This window comes from Neovison vison, chromosome 1 (assembly GCF_020171115.1).
Source record: "Neovison vison isolate M4711 chromosome 1, ASM_NN_V1, whole genome shotgun sequence".
NCBI lineage: Eukaryota > Metazoa > Chordata > Mammalia > Carnivora > Mustelidae > Neogale > Neogale vison.
The window spans coordinates 60,324,872-60,347,684 of record NC_058091.1 but is presented as its reverse complement, the minus strand read 5'-3'; the positions used below and the strand labels follow the sequence as shown (position 1 = coordinate 60,347,684).

General features: G+C 36.4%; 1 protein-coding gene across 1 annotated transcript; it reads left to right on the top strand.

The window, feature by feature from the left end:
* Positions 1–19,653: 19,653 nt before the first annotated feature.
* On the top strand, positions 19,654–21,457 carry GJE1 (gap junction protein epsilon 1). The gene is made up of 3 exons (XM_044236606.1): positions 19,654–19,692; positions 20,379–20,561; positions 21,062–21,457. Exons 1-3 carry the CDS (start codon positions 19,654–19,656, stop codon positions 21,455–21,457), a joined length of 618 nt encoding a protein of 205 aa, XP_044092541.1.
* Positions 21,458–22,813: the final 1,356 nt, after the last annotated feature.

Here is a 22,813-nt window from a genome sequence, read left to right as displayed (position 1 = left end):
GCCTTTTTTCCACACATCATAGTTCACATCTGTCTTCTTAATGACTTTGCTCCCATGGATAGATTAAAATAAATCATGCTCGGTTAGGGAACTTGTGGAGGCAGGAAATATATTAAATTATTCTCAAATAATCCTACTAAGAAGTTAATTGGCTGTCTTAGCAGACTCCTCCCATTGGGAAACCTGATCCTGTAACATGATCAAAGATCCTGGCTATGCCCACAAAATACTTGAATTCACTGCTGCATGGCCTTTACTTTGCAACATTATGCGCAACAAAATCTGGTACCTGGGAAGAGGTCATCTTTGTTGAGAAAGGGCAATGAATACAACAGTCATAATCTCTGATTTGAAGAAAGAAGAGGAGAATGTAGAGGAGGTTTTTCAGTAGCTTATCACGTTTAATGTTTAAGCAGGTATAGAAAATCTATGGACCCCCTAAATTAATTGTACAATTAAATTATTAATATATTCACAGTTGCGTAACCATCACCACAGTATATAATAATGTTATTTCTATGAGTTTCCAATCATTAATGTTACTTACAAAAAGAACAACTCGGGGCACCTGGGTGGCTCAGTGGGTTAAGCCGCTGCCTTCGGCTCGGGTCATGATCTCAGGGTCCTCGGATCGAGTCCCGCATAGGGCTCTCTGCTCAGCAGGGGGCCTGCTTCCTCCTCTCTCTCTGCCTGCCTCTCTGCCTACTGTGATCTCTCTCTGTCAAATAAATAAATAAAATCTAAAAAAAAAAAAAAAAAGAACAACTCAATTTTCCTTTACGTACAAGTCTCTTAAACCTTAGACATTTAGACAGAAGTTTTTTGAAGTAGTTTTATGCGTGGCTAGTTTCAAATATGATTCACAAAAATGTGAAATTGATCACCTTATTCAAATTAGAACATAGACTTGGGATGAGATTGATTTTTATTGGAAGAAAATTGAGCTTTGAAAAACTTAAGATACCGGAAATGTCAATGACCATATAACCTGTGTAGAAATGTGACTTCAGAGAAAGCACATTAGTATGTTCTTAGTAAACTCTGCTGAATTCTCCATTTAAAATTCAACTCTGTCTTTCCTGGTGAGATACCTCTCAAATAACTTGGTCAGAAGCCAGCAAGGCACTTCCTAATACATGAGCAGAAGTTATTTGTGTAGCTTAATTGCTAAATTGACAAAATAAGCAAATAATTTCATCCTCTCTAGTTAAATTTCCTTATTCTGAAAAATTCATTTTTCATTTAATGCCACATTATGTCCAATTTTCATACTGAATGTTTAGTAGAGCCACAAAACAAAAGGAACTTTCCACCTTGGAACACTGGGCCTAAACGTTGATCTGGTAAATAATCTGCCAAGTGTCCCTCAAAGATAAATAGGATTATAATTTCTTGGGAGTTAGTAGCTCCTAAAAATCTTTTTTGAAGTCCATATTCTGTGCTTAAAAAAATAACCACAATAGATTCATTTTTTTCCCATTCCTCCAGCATATGAATGGAAGAAAGTTCATAGGGGCAAATGACTAGGTTTAGTTTTCAGGTGAAAGAAGTTTCTTTATTTTTTTTTTAAATATTATGAAGTAGAAGAAAGAATAAATATTATCTTCAAACTCAGTATAAAGAAGGGATTGAATAAATCTCTAAAATGATTTGATGTGGCATCAGCACTGCTCAGATGAGAAGCAATGCCACCAGGCTGTTCTTAAACCCCAACATTCTTAATTACTAAACTACTTAATCTCCGTTTGTAAAAGGCAAGGATTCAATATTTTGTGTCTCATTAGCGCCACCTGCTGAGTGCTGCTCACATTTTGTAAATCGCAGTTACATTTTTGTTATAATATAATAAATGTAATGTAATAAAACCTTAGTCATAAGACCCTTCAGATGGATATAACAAAAGAATGACAGTAGAATTATTATATCTCCAGCATTTTCTTTTCATGTGAGCTACCTGAGTGTAGGTTCAATAGCCAGAGCAGTGAATGTCAGATCAGAAAAAGAATCAGCTTTAAATTTTATTTATATGAGTATAATACTTAATTTGATTAATAGAGGCTTCACCTTGGCCAAAGCTGCCTTACCCATGTCATGAATTTATAATGTAAATTATATCAAAATAATGCATGCAAAAAATATTTGCAAACCACAAAACATTAACAATGTAAAACATTCTATATGATTTAACTCATATAGAGTTAAATTTAACTCATTTAACTCATATAGAGCCATTCATAATGGAATGGCATTTTCAGTTTTTTTTTTTTTAAGATTTTATTCATTTATTTGACAGACAGAAATCACAAGTAGGCAGAGAGGCAGGCAGAGAGAGAGGAGGAAGCAGGCTACCTGCTGAGCAGAAAGCCTGATGCAGGGCTTGATCCCAGGACCCTGGGATCATGACCTGAGCTGAAGGCAGAGGCCTTAACCCACTGAGCCACCCAGGTGCCCCTCCAGTTTTATTTTTAATTTTTTTCCAAAATTTTAAAAATACCATAGCTGAATTTATGATACAAGCTAGACTACTACTTTAGGTTCACTTGATTTAAGCATTTGGAAAAACTGAAATACTTTGTTTTGCTGGAAAGAGAGTTCCTACATTTGATGGTTTGGAATTCCTTTCTTCTATCTTGTCACTTTTAAAAAACAAAAGTAAAAGAGTGAATCTTATAATCTAAAGTCATATTTAATTTTCAGTTCTGAAAATGCATTGAATCTCATACACTAAATACGCATAAGAAGACTTCATTATCGAAAATGGAGTTGGTGATTCAAACTTCTGATTTTGCTACAACTGCTGAGTCATGAAACACATGAAGGACTTACTGTTCTTTATGTATCAAGTTCATTGACTTTTGACAGTTGGTGAGTTTCATGAAATAGAATGACTTCCTGCAAAAGAAGTTCCTCTCACAAACTTTAGTTCTTTTACCATCTATTACCATCTACCTGTGGATCATGTCTGAAGTAATAAAAACATAATAAAAACCAAAACAATATAAAATCATAATTATCAAAATAAAAATGAAATAATTCCATATGTCTAACTAAATGAATTCATTACATTCATTTTTTTTCAACTATATACATAGTACAGGTAGAACCCAGGACTGAGGAATCAAACAATGGTAATGTTGCTAATTTTCTTATCCACAGCCTCCAATTACATAACAAGCAGCCAACTGAATTTGGAAGCATCCAAAAATCTCTAAACATTCAAAGGTTTGTCATTTTTGCCTGAATTGTTCATTTTTATTTGAATGCTAACCTTTCACATGGAGGTTTTCATATTTTAAATATATAAACATAGCCCAAATATTAAAGCCACATACACTCTCCAAATGGAAATATATGAATGTTTAACAGATACCTTCCTTTGGCCCAATTCCCTCCTACATGCACATCTTCCCTGCTATCCCTCCAGATCCCCCAGAGGTTTCTCAGCATGAAGAGCCCAATTACGAATTAGGAAAAGTTCCATCAAAACCAATACACCACGCAGTTACAAAGAGCTCTGGAGAGGTTAAAAGACTGATATGAATTTGGCCCACTGCATATAACCTGCAGCAATATTACCAGAGAAGACAAGAATTTGAATGAGTCTAGGTTGGAAAAATAAATTACTTTGTCGCCTTAAAGGCAATCTCCATGGGTCAAGGCTAAGGTCTTTCTCTTTGGTGTTATATGGAGAATCATCTCTATCACCGTTTTTTCCAGATAACTAGGTGGTTTTGACATTTTTGTGGTCAGTAATCTGATATTTTTTCACAAATTGTCTTTCAGAAAATGGAAAGTGTTCTCATTAGTTGAGTGGGAATGTTTGATCAAACTAACAAATGTCTTTCTCAAAATGTATCATAACTTTAAATCAAGATCAGTGTATTAATAAGACTGTTACTTCCTCATATTTATTTTCTGTCTCTGTTCTTATATTTCCATTCGTATCGAGTAATGTCAACAGCAAGAGAAAATAACATCTTGGTTCAAGAAATGTAGTGTTGTTAATATTTATTTAGGAGGTACTGATCTGATAATGATTATCAGTAAACATTTCAGTCAAAAGACTAAAAATGCATTTGTGTCTACAAAGATATTTAATTTCCATACCTGAAACTTTAATTCAAGGAGAAAAACAGACTAGCCCTGAAATTAAGGATGGTAGTGTAAAACATAATAATTATAAGGGTTATTACAATTTACCAGTTGGGGTTTCTATGCCAAATATCCAGCTAGAAAATCTATGTTCATTATCTCTATTATTATTCTTAGCAATAGTATGAATTTCATACTATTTTCCCTTTTTCGTGGAAGAAAACAAAATCTAGAGAAGTAAAATAATATACCCAAGGTCAGCCAGCTACACAGTGACAGAAAAGAGAGCTGAAGCCTGGTGAATCTCTTCATTAAGCCCCACATTCTGGGAAGGAGCTCCATCTGCTTTTTCCTGCTTCACTTAGAGTCATAGTCTGCTCAACACGCTGTGCGTTTATGGGACTGTCTTTCCAAAGGGAATGGGTTTTTCTAATTTGTTCAAGGATGTCAAGGGGCCTAGTATTAGCCTTGTGCATTGCGAAATATTTTGAAAGTTCGGAGGGAAATTTCTCTGTTGGTTCGGTTGGTCAGGGATGGAATCATAGACATAAGAAATTTAAATGTAGCCCCCCAGATGGATAGGACCTTAGTGGGGAAAATAAACAGTATGGTGGGAAGATAAAACAGAGCACTTTTGGAAAGGATCTACATATGGAAAGGAAATAAGGCACATCTGAGGTATAGGAGATGGTCTGAAGTGGCTGAAGCATGGATTTTTCTAAAAGAATAGAACAGACTGAAAAGGCCGAATTGTGGAACTCAAAACCCTAAATTAAGGTGGGAAGAGTATGGTCATTAAAACTTGGGAAGCAAAGACGATTTTGGAGGAAAACAACAAAACCATGTATAGAACAATTACTCCAGCATTGGGTGTAGAAGCACTTGAGCCGGTAATATGACAATAAGAAGACAGTATCAAACTATGAATACCAGACCTGAACTACACTAGTAGAAGCAGAGGAACAGGAGTGGGGAGATAATCAATAACTAGAAAAGCATTCTTGTTCTTTCTTCCTATGACCTTCTTTTTAAAAATTTCTTACTTCTAGCATTTTTTCATGTAGGCATCAAGTTAAAACTCTGAGCTCTTTTGGAATTTGACGTAGGGGCAATGGTTGTGAAAAATTACCCAAAGATCTTGAATAGGACTTTCACAGAAATGTTAAATCAAAGAAAGAACTTTGATACCCATTGCTCTCGGCAGTTCCTTAATCTCACAAAAAAACTACACTTACCCAAACACATATACACATCTACACAAAAATACATCTTCAGCCTACAATTATTATAAGAAGCTGTACATAGCATATTTGGCTCCAAAGGGGTGTGAAGAGTTAATTAAAAATCTTGTTTGAAAACGGAGAACTTCAAGGATTTCTATCCGTAGAGCCTTTTATAAAGGACTCAAGGATAAATTACTGGAACCATACATCTACTTAAAGTCTTGAAACCCTAATAGGTTGTTGATGCTTTTCAGTTCCGAAAAATCAGCAATCCATGAAAGGTCTCTATAGCGTATCTGTGATACCATTCAATTGCAAATTGCTCTGTCTACTGACTCCCGGGAATTTACCCCAGCAAGGTCTTGCTTTTTCACCAGACCTTTATGTGTCATTTGATAACTGATGAGCAATTTTCCACTCAGTATTATGAGCTATTCTTTTATTTTCTTATCCATTTATGTTTCTATTCATAATTCAGTGTTACATATTTTTAACAGCTCTGTTGGCACAAAATCATCTTTCAGCTTATTGTTACTGTAAATTTTAATCTCTGTTAGCCAAATAACCCCATAATCATTATCCTTGTCCTTAATATAATTGCTTTTAATAAATTAACTTCTAACATTATCATGATTAATATTACTAAAAACCTGTTACCTCACCCAAAATAAGAAATCCCTTTTTAATTTTGCAGATAGAAAGTGCTATTAGAAACTTGCCGCCACACAAAGTCATCTTAGACTATTTGTATCCCAGTAACAATAAAAGATGGTAGTGGTTTCCATTCACTGGAGTGTCCAAGAATGCTAGTGATGACAAGATCATTAGATATTCCTAGGATCTTTTAATACTTCTTGAGAAGTTTATACCCTTAAAGTACAAAGTTGGAAAAATCACTCCTTCTGAAATTATCAGAGAATATGCGATGGTTTTAGTTCATATGACTCATAAAACTCAAATAATTATAGTTAGTAGCATATTAATAATGTCATCTCACATATGGTTTCATATTTTACTAGCTCCAGTACATTTCCATCCCAGCATCTATATTAACATTTTAAAGATAAATTAGCACATTCCAATGCTTAATAAGTAGGAATTCATAGAAAAATGGCCATTAAATTTTCTTTATAAAAAGAAGCAAAGGTGGTTTATATATTAGGTGTTCAAAACAGAAAAAGGCATTAATCAGCTTTCAAAAGCTAAATTTGTCTCAAGCTCATTATTATTCAAAGCAATGAATTTTCCCTGGTAACATGTCACAAAGGGAATAAGGAATGGAAATTTTAATGATAGCCCAACAATTTAGCACAAGGTTTTAATTCAGTAATCTGGAGTTTGTGCACATCAGACTAAATATATGCATGGAAGTTTGATTCTATAAGCATTTCATAAATTAAAGGAATGCAATGTGTTTCAAAAATACAAAATATGATACAACATAAACTAAAATTAAGCAGCAGTTAGAGTACCCTACCATGCCAAATATACAGTTATTAATTTTTCCCACTTTGAAGCTTATGATAGAAGTATTTACAATTTCTCAGTATGTCCAACCCTGAAAAGTTACAACAAATTGATGACTTATGGAACTTACGTTGATGAAAATTGAGTGAAATCAGGGATAAGCACCAACAAAGGGTAGTACTAAGCATGAGCTTTCTGAGTTTGACTCCATAGCAAATAATTTGATAAAAACCATTTGCTGTCAGGTTTGGACCTCCCCACAGATACCTGGTTCACAAAAAATTAAAAAAAATAAAACTTGGCTTGCACAAATTTAATAATTCAGTATTTTTCAGAAAGATGAAAATAACCCTCCAAGTAATAAATCTAAAGCATCAAGTTATAATGTCGTAATGTTCACTAACTCTTTTAGCATTGACATAATTTGAAATCACATGAAAACCTGAACATGTTGAAAGGTTATGCTAATATATCTATATTTGTAGTCATCACTAAGTTACTACCAAGAATATTAATCATGGGTACATAGCCAAACCTGATGCTAAAGTTTTTCATTTGCTGATGGCAATTTGTGGTAACTTCAGATAAGAGCCCTCCAAAATCATGTTTGTAAGATGCAGGTTATTTCATAATGAAGAATTTATTCATTGACAAATTATCATAATATCCCTTCAGGTTTATCTAGGAATCATTCTTAGGAGAAATGCCTATGACTAAAGATCTTTTGAGATATAATTACTATTTAAAAAGTGTCATGGGGACTAGAAGCTTTTGGGAGGTTAATGTGAATCTGATGGCCAAGAAATATTCCATCTTTCGGCACTGCTGAGGGAGAAACACATTGGCTGCCTACAGCGTTGTTATTATTATTGTTGTTGTTGTTGTTGTTATTGTTATTTTAATGTCAGGGGACGAGTTGTTCTAACTACTGCATCCCCTTCTACATTTTCTCCATATACTTTATTCCTCTTTAAGGTCAGGTACATCAGGCTTAAGATGTATTCAGGAAAACATGTTCAATTTTAAAAGGTGAAACATTTCCACATTCATTTGAAAGGCAGAATATTGTAGTTAAGAATCACAGGGTAGGGAGGCGTAGGAACTATCTGAGCTATAACCCTTGATCTCAATACTCCCAATTCAGATGCCTATGTCAGGTCTCAGAAAGGGCCAGAGCAAGGGGTTTTCTGCATTGAGAATACAACATTTCTCATTTGTGTGTATTTCATACTCATGTTACCCAAGTGTCTTGGGCTGGGTTCCATAGAAATAAATTCTGAGGGCGCCTGGGTGGCTTAGTGGGTTAAAGCCTCTGCCTTTGGCTCAGGTCATGAACTCAGGGTCCTGGGATTGAGGCCCGCATGGGGCTCTTTGCTCAGCAGGGAGACTGCTTCCCCCCACCCCCCATTGCCTCTCTGCCTACTTGTGATTTCTATCAAATAAATAAATAAAATTTAAAAAAAAAGAAAGAAAGAAAGAAAGAAAGAAAGAAAGAAAGAAAGAAAGAAAGAAATTCTGAGATGACAATGTGTATGCAGGAGTTTTATTGAAGAATGCTTTTAGAAATTGACCCCAGAAGGAAACAAGGAAGGCAGGACTGAGCAGATGAAGAAATTCCTGCAAAGTAGTTGTGCCTGAAGTTTCCATCATCCCCAAAGCTGGATGCCCTTCAGAGTTGTTCTGAAACAGAATGGGAGCAGACCATTTAGCTCTGCATTGGCCAGTTTAGGGCTGCATGTCACCCTCTGGGAAGGAACACAGGCTCAGGTGAGACATTTTCCTGCAGCAGATGGCTATGCTCAGCGAAAAATATAGTTGGTTGTGCATTGCCAGCAGCCAAAATTCCTAGCAGCCAGGGGTTGGTATGTAGGAAAAGCACCATAGCCTTTATCACACCACAAAGGGAGATGTGACTCCATCAGGCTAACCCCATCTAAACAAGAAGACCTTATCAGGCTTAGCCTTCTAAATCAAGCCAATTCATGGATGGCTTTGGCTGGTGTCCTAAGAGCAGTCAGTTGCTGCCGAATTCATTGGTCTACTTTCATCCAAATGGTAAAGCGCCAAGAATTTCCAAGGATTCTAGCATGGAGGGCACTTAAAGTCTTGCAGACTCATCTTCAGTACAACAAAAGAACAACTTCTCAAAAACGGCACAATAATGTTTATGTTAATTTGGAACTTACAGTGCTAGATATCATGTTAAATAAATAATCTATGGCATTCAATCCTAACAGCAACGCTATGTGGTGTGTATTATTATTTTTTGTTATAGATGGGAATTTGAAACCCAGGATAAAAAACAGAAACGGATCTAATATGACAGAACTGGTCAGTCACAGAACTTGAAATGAAGCATTTCAGACTCCCTCATTCTAAGCAACTGTACTAAACTATCAACACAGCCTGACTTATTGCTGACCCTATACTACTAGACACTTGGATAGAATTCTGTTGACTTCTTAATTTTAAGTGTAAATAAGATCTACTATATTACAAATACTGCAAAATTGAAATTATATTTACTCAGAGATCCCATGATCTTTACTCTTTAAAACATTATTGAGAACGATGAAACTAGGTTTAAGGGCTTTTGTTTTATGGTAGAAATAAAGTGATACAAATTGGATTTTTTTTTCTGTTTTCTGCTTTAAACAACAAGAAAACTGGACCCCAAAAAAGTACCAATCATTGCAAAATTCAGAAAAATTGGAAAACAATCAGCACAGATTGAAGTCACCGAGAAGAGAGAGATAAAACACGCAAGTCCAGCTTATACCCTAGAGGTCACTCAGTGATCCCTCTCCCCCAAGTTCAGAAAATGGAAACCCTAACATCGTTCAGTGGCCTCACTGAATGGAGGAATAAAAAATCAGTGTTTGAAGAGACAAAGATGGCTAGAATTTGGAGGGCAGAGTACTGTAGAGCCAGGAGCTAAACAGAGAACTCTAGAGGGGGATCCATTTGAGGCTTTGACTGAGTACAAATCTGTTCATGCATAGATGAAACTTCCCAAGGTCAGAGAAAACCACCCATCAACAGTTGAAGTGCAAACTGAGTTGAGAATAGTTTGCGTTTCCACACCCAGCATGGAAAGACTTTTAATGCAATGTGTATCCTGTAGAATGCACAGGATACATACATACTTCTTTAGTTGTGAGTCTAGATATGCCCGACTGCAAGCTAACCCCAACCCATCTTAACAAGCTAAAATCAAGCCTGAAAGGTATCCAGCTGATCTGAGTAACCTACCTGCATGCCAGGACAAATTCTAACACCATTGAAAGGAAATCAACAAAATACAGCAACCAACAAAATGTCAGCAATTCATTTAAAAATTAAGAGGCATACAAAAAACAAGAACTTATAAACCATAATGAGGAAAAAAATTGATCATTAGAATAGACAAATAAGGACACAAAACAGCTATTAAAATATATCTCATTGGGCGCCTGGGTGGCTCAGTGGGTTAAGCCGCTGCCTTCGGCTCAGGTCATGATCTCAGGGTCCTAGGATCAAGTCCTGCGTCGGGCTCTCTGCTCAGCAGGGAGCCTGCTTCCTCCTCTCTCTCTCTGCCTGCCTCTCTGCCTACTTGTGATCTCTGTCAAATAAATAAATAAAATCTTTTAAAAAAAAAAAAAAATATATATATATATATCCCATCTACCTTTAAAATGGTACAGAAAAATATTAACATGATGATTTGAGAAATGGAAGATTAAAAAAAAGACTCAAATCTTAAAAAGGGTGGGGGTAATGGGTGTCTGGGTGGCTGAATCAGTTAAGCAGCTGCTTTCTACTCAGGTCATGAAGTTGGGGTCCTGAGATGGAGCCCCAAGCCAGACTTCCTGCTCAGTGGGGTCTGCTTTTCCCTCTTCCCCTCCCCCTGTTTGTGCTCTCTCTCTCTCTCTCAAATAAATAAAATCAATCCATTCATCAATAAAAATTTTAAAAGACCCACATTCAACTTCTAGAGCAGGATTGACCCTAGAAAGGTTGGCATGTTTTTTTCTTACAAGGCCAGATGGTAAATATTTTAGATTTATGGGCCATATGATTTCTGTTGCAACTACTATGATCTTGTAGCACAAAAGCAACCACAGACAATACATAAATGAATTGGCATGGCTATGTTGCAATAAAACTTTATTTTACAAAAACGGTGGCTGATCCAGGTGCTACAGTTCATTGACCCTTGTCCTAGATAGAAATATACAGTATCCCAGATGAAAAATGTCCTGGGCAGGATTAACTTCAGTTGAGACTCTGTAGAAGAAAATATCAGTGACATTAACATAATAACTATTCACAATGAGAAGCAGCATTCAGAGAAAGGATCAGCTACCATATTAAGCACTCTAGCATCTAAGTAAATGGAGTCCCAGAAAAAGAGGAGAAAAGGACAAAAAAATGTTTGAAGAGATAATGGCTGACTTTTCCCCCCAAATTTGTTGAAAACAAATCCATGATCCAGAGAGCTCTACAAATCCCAGTGGCTGAGGAGAATGAGGTTTTGAGTCATTAGCTAGTTTTCCTGAGGCATTTTCATCACAAGCTGTGATTCAAATTCTACGTTCACTGATTCAAGAACCCAAATTTTTACCTATTTGATATACTTCCTCTCAAGTTTGATACAATGAGTCTAGTCTCCATCACAAGAGCAAAAATGGTATTTATTGAGAAATCAACTATGTGTCAGACATTGTGCTAGAAATTACTTCATATATTCTCTTATTAATTATAGCATCTTTGGGGTAAAAGTTATTTTCCGCACCGTAAAATTAGAAAAACGAAACTTGTACAGTTAACACAAAATGTGTAAACAACAACCATAATGGTAGAAAAGGACACAAATTCAGGTGTTGTGGACTTATAGACTGTATTCTTCTAGGGGCTTGATTGTATGGCTAGAGCATCTGAAAAAGAAATAAGGCATGTGTGTTATATACCTAGAAACTGTGCAATATAGGCATATTGGAAATATGAAATGTATAAACTTGTTGATGAAGAAGAAAAATGAGGCTTTTAATTTAACCAGTAGGTCAAGCAATTACTGGTAACATACAAATTACTCACAACAGTTCTCACAGCAAGTACAATAGCTCCAAGTATGGTTATAAGACTTAGAATCATAAAACCATATGTGAAATTATTTACAGATTGTGGAATCCAATCTATTCCTTTCAGAGACACAGAAATGCAACCCAGCAAGTTAAATCATTTGCCTAAAATAACATGATTGGTTATTGGCCCTTTCCACTAAGGCATCCTCAGTTCCATTCCAGAGAATATAAATTATTCATGCAGAAAGACAAACCCAATTTTGGCAGGTTAGAGATTTCAGTGAGATGTGAATTGGTTAAGGATTGTGATTTATGAATTGAGGCAGCTGTCCGGATTGCCTTATCTCAGCTGTCCTTCTGTGAAATCTACTATCGGGAGTACCTAAATTGATCTCTATTTTATCCCATTCAACAGTCATTGGATATCTCATGAGGAGGACAGTAAATTACTGTAACACAATGCAAAACTCTGAGACTCAAAGGATGTTAGAGAGGAAACTTATGAAGAGATTATTTCTCCTTGTTTGCCAGATGTGAAATAAGCCGAGGTAGTTTGTGACCGTACTCTGAAGGATTAAACATAAATCATGTTTTATTTTGAGCATACTGAGCACTATACATGTCAATCACATACATTTATACACACACACGCATATATATATGCACAAGCACACACGCTCTACTATACTATAAGCCCAATGAAGGCGGGGGCTCTATTATTTTCACACATAACACATAACAATGTACATAGCAGCTGATATTCTAAGTATTCAATATTTACTGGTTGAGTGAAAATTAATAAGCACAAATACATAGAAAAGAATAGCTCTAAAGCAATACCTGTGACTTGATTTAAAGTATTAATTTAGAGCAGATTGTAAGTAGTAATAATGAAAAATATTTATGGGCTGTTACGTGTTAGGCATCCTGACCAGTGCTTTTCTAAAGTTATTTCATTTGGTCCTATCTTGAGTTGTGTACAAAATTAGAGGTTTTTCCCCTTTCTGGGCTAGACCACACAGGTCTTCAATGTTTTTAATCTCAGAAATTTTAGGACTCCAAGAATATCTGGCAAAAGATTACACATGACTCCCATAGTTTAGAGCAGTGCCGTAAAATAGCAGTAATCAATAAATGTCAGCAATTTGTGTATGCATCTGTATGTGTGGTGTGTATGTGTGTGTGAAAGCACTAGTAATACTAACAGTAGAATAGAAAAAGATGTGACCCTGTTTTCACTCCTCTGCTAAAATGAAAAGCTTTAAGCAAGTTTAAGCAAGCAAGCTGGTGCTATAGTTTCAAATTCGAGGCCATTTACTCAGGAAATTGATGGAGGTGACCTGTTCATTTTAAAATCTTTGGAGCTGGGAGAGCAGAGGTATGTTTTAGTAATAAATTTACTCAAAGCTTCTCTGGGCTTCAGTCCCACTTGTCTTGGCATCTTAGTAGACTCTAAAGGAAGAGACACACCCTCCCAAAAAAGATCAAACAGAGACAGAAGAAAGACATTGAAAATAAACATACATATTTCAAAGTTACTGAAGGAATAAATCTTAAAAGTTCTTATCACAAGAAAAAAAATTTTGTAACTATGTATGGTAACAAATGTTAAGTAGATTTATTGTAGTAATCATATTGAAATATATACAAATATCAAAGCATTACATTGTACACCTGAAACCAACATAATGTTATATGTCAGTTATACCTCAACAAAATTTTTTTAAAAAGTGGGATTTGCATGTTATCCATTCTTCCCAAAAATGTTCTTCATGGCCAATACAAACATTCTTTAGGTTGAAGAAAGCAGTGACTCTTCCTTTCTTAAAAAGGATAATTAACTTAACATTCTGTAGTCTGAATAACTAAAAAATATTAATAGAAAAAAAAGATAATTCGGGGTCTCATTAAACACAGGAGGAATGTTTTCTGAAATACTTTTAATAATCTTCATACAACAACCCTGTGAGGTAACTACTACCATCAACCCCACTTAGAGAAACTGACATTCAGAGATGGTAAATACTTTTCCCGAGATCTCAGATCTAACCGAGTGGTGAAACAAGGGTCCAAACATAGATTCCAAAAATTCTGGAATCAGAATTTTTCTGATTCCAGAGCCCATGTGTCCTTCCTCCTCACACGGATACCAAATGAGAAAGAAATTTAGCTGACATCATTTCTGGGGAGTCATTCACATTTCTCAAGTACTCCCTTGGCACATATTACACTGTGTTAGTTCTCTGCTTGGCTTTTCCTCTTCACATTGAGAACAGGCCAGGGGAATGGGAAAATGGCCAACCTCCACAGAACTAATAACCCCTGAGATTTTTGCAGGAGAAAATAAGAAATCCGGACTTATTTTCACTTAATTCCTTATGTTTCAGGGTCCTAACAATCACCTCAATAATATTCTCGTGTGCCTACAGCTCACCAGTTAACAAAAAGCAATTCATTCACTATCTTTCACCCTCTGGTTTTGCCGTCTACTAACTGTAACTTTGGGTAGATTACTTACACTCTCTGGGCTTCACCTGTAAAATAGACGCATAAGAGAACATATCTCACAGAGTTGTAAGAACTCTGGGGAGATAATTTTTTGAAAATACTTAATAGCAGATAGAAACCATCCCATAGGCTAATATATTATTATAAGAGAGTTTTTTCTACTCTAGTTCTTCTCATACGCTTTTCACATCAGCAAAGAAAGGCTCAGTGGACAGCATACAAGCAAGGCCTCAAACTTTAGTTTTCAATAATTGATTCTCTAGGAAGAATGTACATATCTTTGATTCCCAAATTGCATTTTGAAACAAACAAGATTCTTGAATATTATATTTTCTCACTTAATGCCCCCAGTCATGGGGTTGATTGTAAAATCACTATACATTCTTTACCTCTCCGCATCCCTGCCACTGGAATATAACTTCAGATCTTCTTACTAAAAGCTAGAATCTATCCAAAGTCGCCATGAGCCTTGCTTTGGCTGGTGGGACATTAGCAACTCTGAAGCAAGCAGAGGCTTGACAAGTTCTTGCACTTTTGGCCTTTTCAACTCTCTGTTTTGGAAACTATAATCCCCACCACAAGTAGAAGTCTGGGCCAATCTTAGAAAGACAAGAGACATGTGCCTTAGTCACCCAAATCACTCTGGCCCAAGTCTGCCAACCTCCAGACATGTGAGTTAAGTCACCCTGGATAATCCACCTGGCAGCTGACCTGTTGACTAACCATATATGCATGCAAAAACTCAGTAGAGATTACTAAACCAGTCCAGGCTGGGTGAAATAGTCTCCTAAACCACAAGTGAAATAAATACTTTCTATTTTGGCTATTAAATTTTAGAGTGACTTGCTATGAAAAAAGTCTCAACTGATACAGATATTGAAGATATTGGTACAAAAAGTCACACAGGGGCGCCTGGGTGGCTCAGTGGGTTAAGCCGCTGCCTTCGGCTCAGGTCATGATCTCAGAGTCCTGGAATCGAGTCCCGCGTCGGGCTCTCTGCTCAGCGGGGAGCCTGCTTCCTCCTCTCTCTCTCTGCCTGCCTCTCTGACTACTTATGATCTCTCTCTGTCAAATAAATAAATAAAATCTTTAAAAAAAAACAAAAACAAAAACAAAAAGTCACACAGGGGGCACCTGGGTGGCTCAGTGGGTGCCACTGAGCCTCTGCCTTCAGCTCAGGTCATGATCTCAGGGTTTTGGGATTGAGCCTCACATGGGGCTCTCTGCTCAGCAGGGAACCTACTCCCCGCACCCCCTCTGCCTACCTCTCTGTCTCCTCTCTCTGTCAAATAAATAAATAAAATCTTAAAAAAAAAAAAAAAAGGTCAGACACTACAAGAACAAACCCTAAAAATGCAGTAACATCTTCAGTAGGCAGAAAGTGGAAAAGTAACAAAGAAACTATTATCAAAGGCAAGAAAAGCAATGTGAAACTCTTAGTGGAAGCTGGAAAAACATTGAGAAAATAACTGTAGCAGGCCAGAAATATGGTGACTCTTATAATATGAAGATAATCAGTACAATAGTCACCTGAAATAACATGAAAGATAAAAAAAAAAACATACTAATGAAAATCTGGATTTGGCTAGGAAGAAATCCAGAAAGAACTTTAAAAGTAACAGGTTGGTACTCCTAGCCACATTTTTGTTTGTTTGTTTGTTTTGTTTTGTTTTGTTTATTTCCTAGCCACATTTAATAAGGTATAAGAAGAGAACGATGACCTAGTGAAGGGACCTAGAGATCAAATTGCAGGCAAAATTTGGGGAAAATATAGAGGACTTGCTACATGGGTTTTGTTTTGTTTTCATTTCTAGTGTCCCTGGCAAGTAAAAATTCCTAATGTAAGACTAAAAAGCAAATCAGTAGTATGACTATAACATTCTTGGATAAAACTCAAAATATTTAAGACATGACTAATTAAAATCTCATTAGACAGAAGTTTTCTAGAAATCTTTAGAAGCATGGTCTCAGAGACGTTTTATCCTTTCTTTAAAAAAATTGAGGGTATAATTCTTTTTCAAACTAAGTGCATTAAAACTGATACATTGGAAACTAAAAAAGTGATTAAGAGAGTTGTACCAACAAACAAAACAAAACAAACAAAAGCAAAACAACTACTAGCTTCAATCAAATGGATAATATTAGTCAAACTGTAAAAAAGCCTCCTGGTCCTCCACATTTCTAGCAGGAGGCAGTCTAAGAAAGTTACTCAGTTTCAAATGGCAACCATTTTTTAATGAAAAAGGTCAGATGTTTTCAGCTAAGAACACAGAGGATGGTCCTGCAGACTTTGACAACAATGCACCAGGAAACCACTTTGATCAAGAAGTACTGTACAATAGACTGGGGATCATCTTTCAAAAGTAGTACTAGGGCTTAAGCAAGGGATATTCAGTGCCTTCAGAATAGGGAGAACTGGCATTATGTCCTATGCAAAATTTCAAAATTGCTATGGGCCAGTAATAGCAGTGTGCCTCCTGTTCTCCCACACTGCAAGTGGAGGTGCCAGAGTTCTTCTATCCCTATATCACTATTGTGCATTAACGTTGTGTGGAAGAGAACTTTTGCTTTTCTTTCTTTAGATTCTGGCTCCTAAGGAGCCACATATCAGCCACATCCAGAGTTTCACACAAAACCTTGGACTTCAACCTTAATGTTATGATTGGATGAGACTTTTACAACGTTGAAAAGAGGTAAAGATATGTGGGAGAGACATGAATATGTGTCATCAGAGGGCATATTGTTGTAGAACATAAAATCAGTCACAAATTATTCCTATCTCTGTACCCATACCTCTGCAATCTGGCTGCAGGTCAATTGACAGGTAGTAGCTATTTCTTGAATTTGGGCTGACAGTGTAACTTGCTATATCTAATGGAACATTAGTAAACATGAAGCAAGTCGAGGACTAAATAATGCTTGCACATTGGGGATTGCCCTCTTTTGCTGCTTCTAGTACTGTCAGCTGTTAGCATGTAAAGAAGTTCAGGTTGTCATCCTAATTAATAGTTCTATCAATTGCCAAATGTGAGACCAGAGTCACTACAGCCACTCTCTTAGCTGGTGAGTTGACCTCACATTTGGAAGGTAAAACTGAGCATTCATCATTTACTTCTTAACATTTTCCCTTTGGAAGACAGTTGTTCACAGAAATCAGCAGTTTTGTTCTGCTCTTCTCATGCATAAATCTTAGAGAGGCAGGAAGGCACTTCATGTGGGAAAGGCAGCCAGGATACAGCACTGATGAGGCCTGCACCTGTGTCTGGCTAAGAATCACACTTTCCTGAGGAAATAAACCATGTCCCTCTTCCAGCACAATCTTTATGGTAATGAGAGTATAATAAGGGTGACATTTTGGCCTCTATGCACTTTATACTTTTGTCTTATGGCTCGATTGGATCATAAGCTATAAGGGGAAGAGCAGTATTATTTATTTGGTCACCATAGATCCCAACAATGAAAATGAAACTGTGTTTCTACCATTTACATATGCAATTAAGGTTCAAGCTAATTTTGTTCATCTCTGAAAAAACACAGGAAGACTTTGATGATTTTAAATGTTTGACCCTAGTGTTTGATGGTCTAAACAAACACATCCATTATTGCACATGGTAGAAGTCAAAGCAGAATTCCGCCCATGCAAAATATGGTTTTGGTTTTTGGATACCGCTTCATAGGCATCAGTAGACAGCAAATCTGGAATTCTGTTTCTGCGAAGATGAGAATATACAGCAATTTCTCTCATCCAATGGCTCTGAGCGATCATTACATTGTCCATGTATATTTCCCCTATCCAGTGCAATACCCTGATTCAAAAAGGCCATGGCCCCTTGCCCATTGGCTATAATTGCATGGGTTATACAGTCACTTCTCCATTTGCTAAGGAAAGCAGTGAAGTTGTCTGGAGTTACGACTTTCACAGATCATAAACAAAACAAAGATGAGGAAGGCAGGTGAATAAGCAGATTTCACCCACCATTGTCTGTACGGAAGCACAGGTGGGTAGAAGATATTATACAGATGGATCAGTTGTAAGGCAGCTCCTTGTCTGTTTTGGCTCCTGCTCATCCCAGCACCCATAACAATATCTAGCACTTGTTATATTTACTGAGGGACAGAAGAGAAGGCAGGATTGTTCACATAATTTGTGCCAGATCCTGGTCTCATCCTGGTTGGCAGTACTCTATCTTTTCACTCAGAAAAGAGATCTAACTGCAGGTTTTTCCATGTCCATGGTAAGCATTCAGCAAAAAGACAAATATTACAATATATCAGTAATATTCACTGCTGTAATAGCTATCATAACCTGTGCTATGGTTTTTTTGTTTGTTTGTTAGATTTTTATTTATTTGACACACAGAGAGAGAGAGAGATCACAAGTAGGCAGAGAGGCAGGCAGAGAGAGAGAGAGAGAGGAGGAAGCAGGCTCCCTGCTGAGCAGAGAGCCCAATGCAGGGCTCGATCCCAGGACCCTGAGATCATGACCTGAGCCGAAGGCAGAGGCTTTAACCCACTGAGCCACCCAGGCACCCCTGTGTTATGGTTTCTTAAATGTCCCAGAAATTAATCCTATTCCATGAAAGTAAACAAGAATCAGGAAGATTTCCCATGTAATTTTCTTTTCAGACATACCTAAATGGAGGCAGGGGGGAGGATCACTAAACATTTCGGAGAAAACTCTAAGCTTAAAAATCCACTGATTAGGGGCGCCTGGGTAGTTCAGTGGGTTAAAGCCTCTGCCTTTGGCTCAGGTCATGATCTCAGAATCTGGGGATCAAGCCCCGCATCTGGCTCTCTGCTCAGTGGGGAGCCTGAGCAGAGAGCCCTGCCTTCCTGCCTACTTGTGATCTCTCTGTCAAATAGATAAATAAAATCTTTAAAAAAAAAAAAAAATCCACCTATTAACATATAGGCGATTCTCAGGTAATTGAGAGGCATTGAGGGTTCAGAGCTCCTGTTGGACTGGCCTCTTGCTTTGCTAGCACTCCTGTCTGTCTGGCTGGCTCTGCTGACAGTGTGAGTCAAGGGATTATTACATCGACCACATGCCCTCCGCTTTTCTTTGTTTTTGTTTTGCTTTGTTTTGGGACAGAGATAGGAAAGTTGACTGGGGCCCCAGAGATCTGAAAAAAAAAAAAAGGGTGGGGGGGAGAACAAGGAGGGGAGAGAAATTTGCAGTGGTAAGTGTTTTCTGCTGTTAAGAGTCATGAGAGAATATGAGTTTGATTCTGGCAGACACGAAGTGACAATGTGGGTCAAGAATTAACCCACAGGGATGCCAGGCTAACAACTTCTGAGACATGTCTTTGAATTACATCAAAAACTTCTATGAAGGATGTGTAAGTATTATACAAACAAACAAACGAAAAATAATTGTTGGAGTCTTGTCCTGTATTTTAACCTGATTTGCATTAAGTGTTGATGAGTAAGAATCTCTACGTATATGGAGAATAATATAAATATCAACTGTATGCTTCATAATATTCTGAATTTAAAACTATAACTAGAATAATTCAGGAACAACATTCAGCTGTTAGTGTTTTAAAGTAGCCACTCTCTTCTCAATCTGATAATTAAGAAGTAGAAAATAAGCTGTAATGACAATTAAATAAACATCATTTGGTTGTTGAGATAGTGTGCATACTAATGAGTTTAATATTAAATTTATTGTCTAATTTTCTAAATTAGATATTCTAAGGTTCTCTTGGTTTTATTGCAAAAGGATTACAAGGATAGGAAGGACAGTCATTGAATTTAGAGCTTTTTAAATATTTCCAAGATCATACATTTGATCAGCAACATGTCTTTATTTGACTGTTAGCATTTCATATTTTCGGAGTGCGAAGGGGTAAGCAAGCTCATGATACAGAATTTGCATGGGGCTTAATGAGGTCTGAAATTCTATCTTGCTTCAAAAATTCATGAATCTTAAATATTTTAAAATGTGATAATGAAAACATCCTTTAAGATGTACTTCTTTAATGTTTGTTTTCAAACCATCTTTCTCTCCTAAAACCGTTAACAGGTGAAGCCTCCAACTGTGATCGGTCAATTCCACACCCTTTTCTTTGGATCAGTAAGAATGTTCTTCCTTGGGGTGTTAGGCTTTGCGGTCTATGGGAATGAGGCTTTGCACTTCAGTTGTGATCCAGACAAAAGAGAAATAAATCTCTTCTGTTATAATCAGTTTAGGCCAATCACTCCACAAGTAAGTTTTTCTGTGTGCATGTAAATCTTCCTCTATACCAGATAAAAACTGTTTCCCTTTTAAATGTAAAAAAAAAAATCATAATAAGATGAAGAATATTCTGACAGATATTATTTCTAGAATTATTACTTGTTCTCTAACTTGTTCTATGTTTCAGGTAAATTTGAGTTGGTCAAGAGTTTCCTTCATCTCCAGAATTCTGTTATCTATTGATGTTATAATTATACCCTAGTCCTGTAATCAGAAAATGGAAATTAGGTAGCTACTAAAATAAAATACTTCATTATTATTTGTAATTGGTAGTGATGACAGCAAAATAGGACTACATCTTAGTAATTAAAGATGGTCAACATCACTATCTTCCTTATATTATTTTTACTCCTCATAAGACTTATGAAACTTAGAATTATTAAGTTTGCCTCTGTTAAGAGTCAGTCTCTTTCATGTGTTTTTGGTAATAGGTCGATTGATTTGACTAAGATATTTCTGACATACTTTAGGTGTTCTGGGCGTTACAACTAGTGATTGTCCTGGTTCCTGGAGCTATTTTCCATCTTTATGCTGCATGTAAAAGCATCAATCAAGAATGCATTCTTCAAAAGCCTGTCTACACTGTGATTTATATCCTCTCTGTTTTATTAAGAATCAGTCTAGAGGTGATAGCATTTTGGCTTCAGATTCACCTCTTTGGTTTCCAAGTTAAACCCCTTTACTTGTGTGATGCTGGATCTCTTGGGAAAAAGTTTACTATTATAAAATGCATGGTGCCAGAACACTTTGAGAAGACCATTTTTCTCATTGCAATGTATGCATTTACTGTGATTACAGTAGTATTATGTGTTGCTGAAGTTTTTGAGATCATATTTAGAAGATTTTGCTTTCTAATCAGGCAATGACGAGAAGGGTAATTACTTACTGTCATGCCACAATTCTTTACCAATCATTTTTAGTCAGTTCATCTTATTCAGTGGGTGTCTCAATTTCAAACATAATTTTAAACTTACCTCAGTGTGTCTGAACTTCATGTCTAATATAAAACATTATACTAAGTTCTGAGGCAGGTATTCCTGAACAAACATTTCATTCTATCTTAATTTTGTCACCTACTAGAAAATATATGCAGAACTAATGTTAACTTTTAACATTTAAAATAAAATCTTTACAGAGTTCTCTCACACAAAACATCTCAAATAATCACAGTATTTTGTGGCCAGAGAAACTTTTATTATCCCTTTTACACAAAGTGGAGAAATGAGTCTCAGAGAGGTTAATGTATATGCCCAAAGTCATATAACCACATTAGAATTCAGATCTCCTAAATTTAAAGGCTGAACACTTTTGGCTAAACTTTGAGGGTATAATTATATTTGCATTCATATAAAATGTAACTTGTTTAAGCACAAAAGTTGTAAATTAATTATTAAAAGTCTTTCTATAGTTTGATCATTAACTTAAAGAAATTGAGTAATTACATTTTTAATATTATATTGTTTTCCTGACCATTTTAACATTAAATGATATGGTAATATAGCCAACAAATAAATTTAAAATGCTATGGCAAATATTGTGAATGGTTTCCTTGTTTCTTGTCAGAAAATAAAGAAAACACCTCTTACAGATATCCTGATAACTGTAGCTTTTATGTTCAAGATTATGGAACTAGAAAACTATATTTATATTAAGTTAGACTTCCTGAAGTGCTATGAAATCATTTCAGAGAAATTTATACCAGCTCAGTGTATTCTTTTAATCTGCCTGTCTTACCAATAATCACCTTTATATGACATCATTTAAAATCTTTACATATGGGGGCGCCTGTGTGGCTCAGTGGGTTAAAGCCTCTGCCTTCAGCTCAGATATGGTTCCAGGGTGCTGGGATCGAGCCCCGCATTGGGCTCTCTCCTCGGCGGGGAGCCTGCTTCCCCTCCTCTCTCTCTACCTACCTCTCTACCTACTTGTGATCTCTGTCTGTCAAATAAATAAATAAAAATCTTAGAAAAAAATCTTTATATATGACTGCCTTATACTGACGCCTTATTAGCAAGGAGAGTATAGTCAGTCAAATACTGAGGTTTTCAAATTTTTCTTAAGCATTGTTCAGCCTATGTTTAATGTCATGAATTCTAGATTCAGGATTTTAAATCGTTGAGGCTTTTTCTGCATACAAAGCACAGGAGAAGAGCCAACTTATTTTCATTCAACAAAGAGCTAAGTATCTGTTATTGAACATGCACTATACTAAGAGTTCCTAG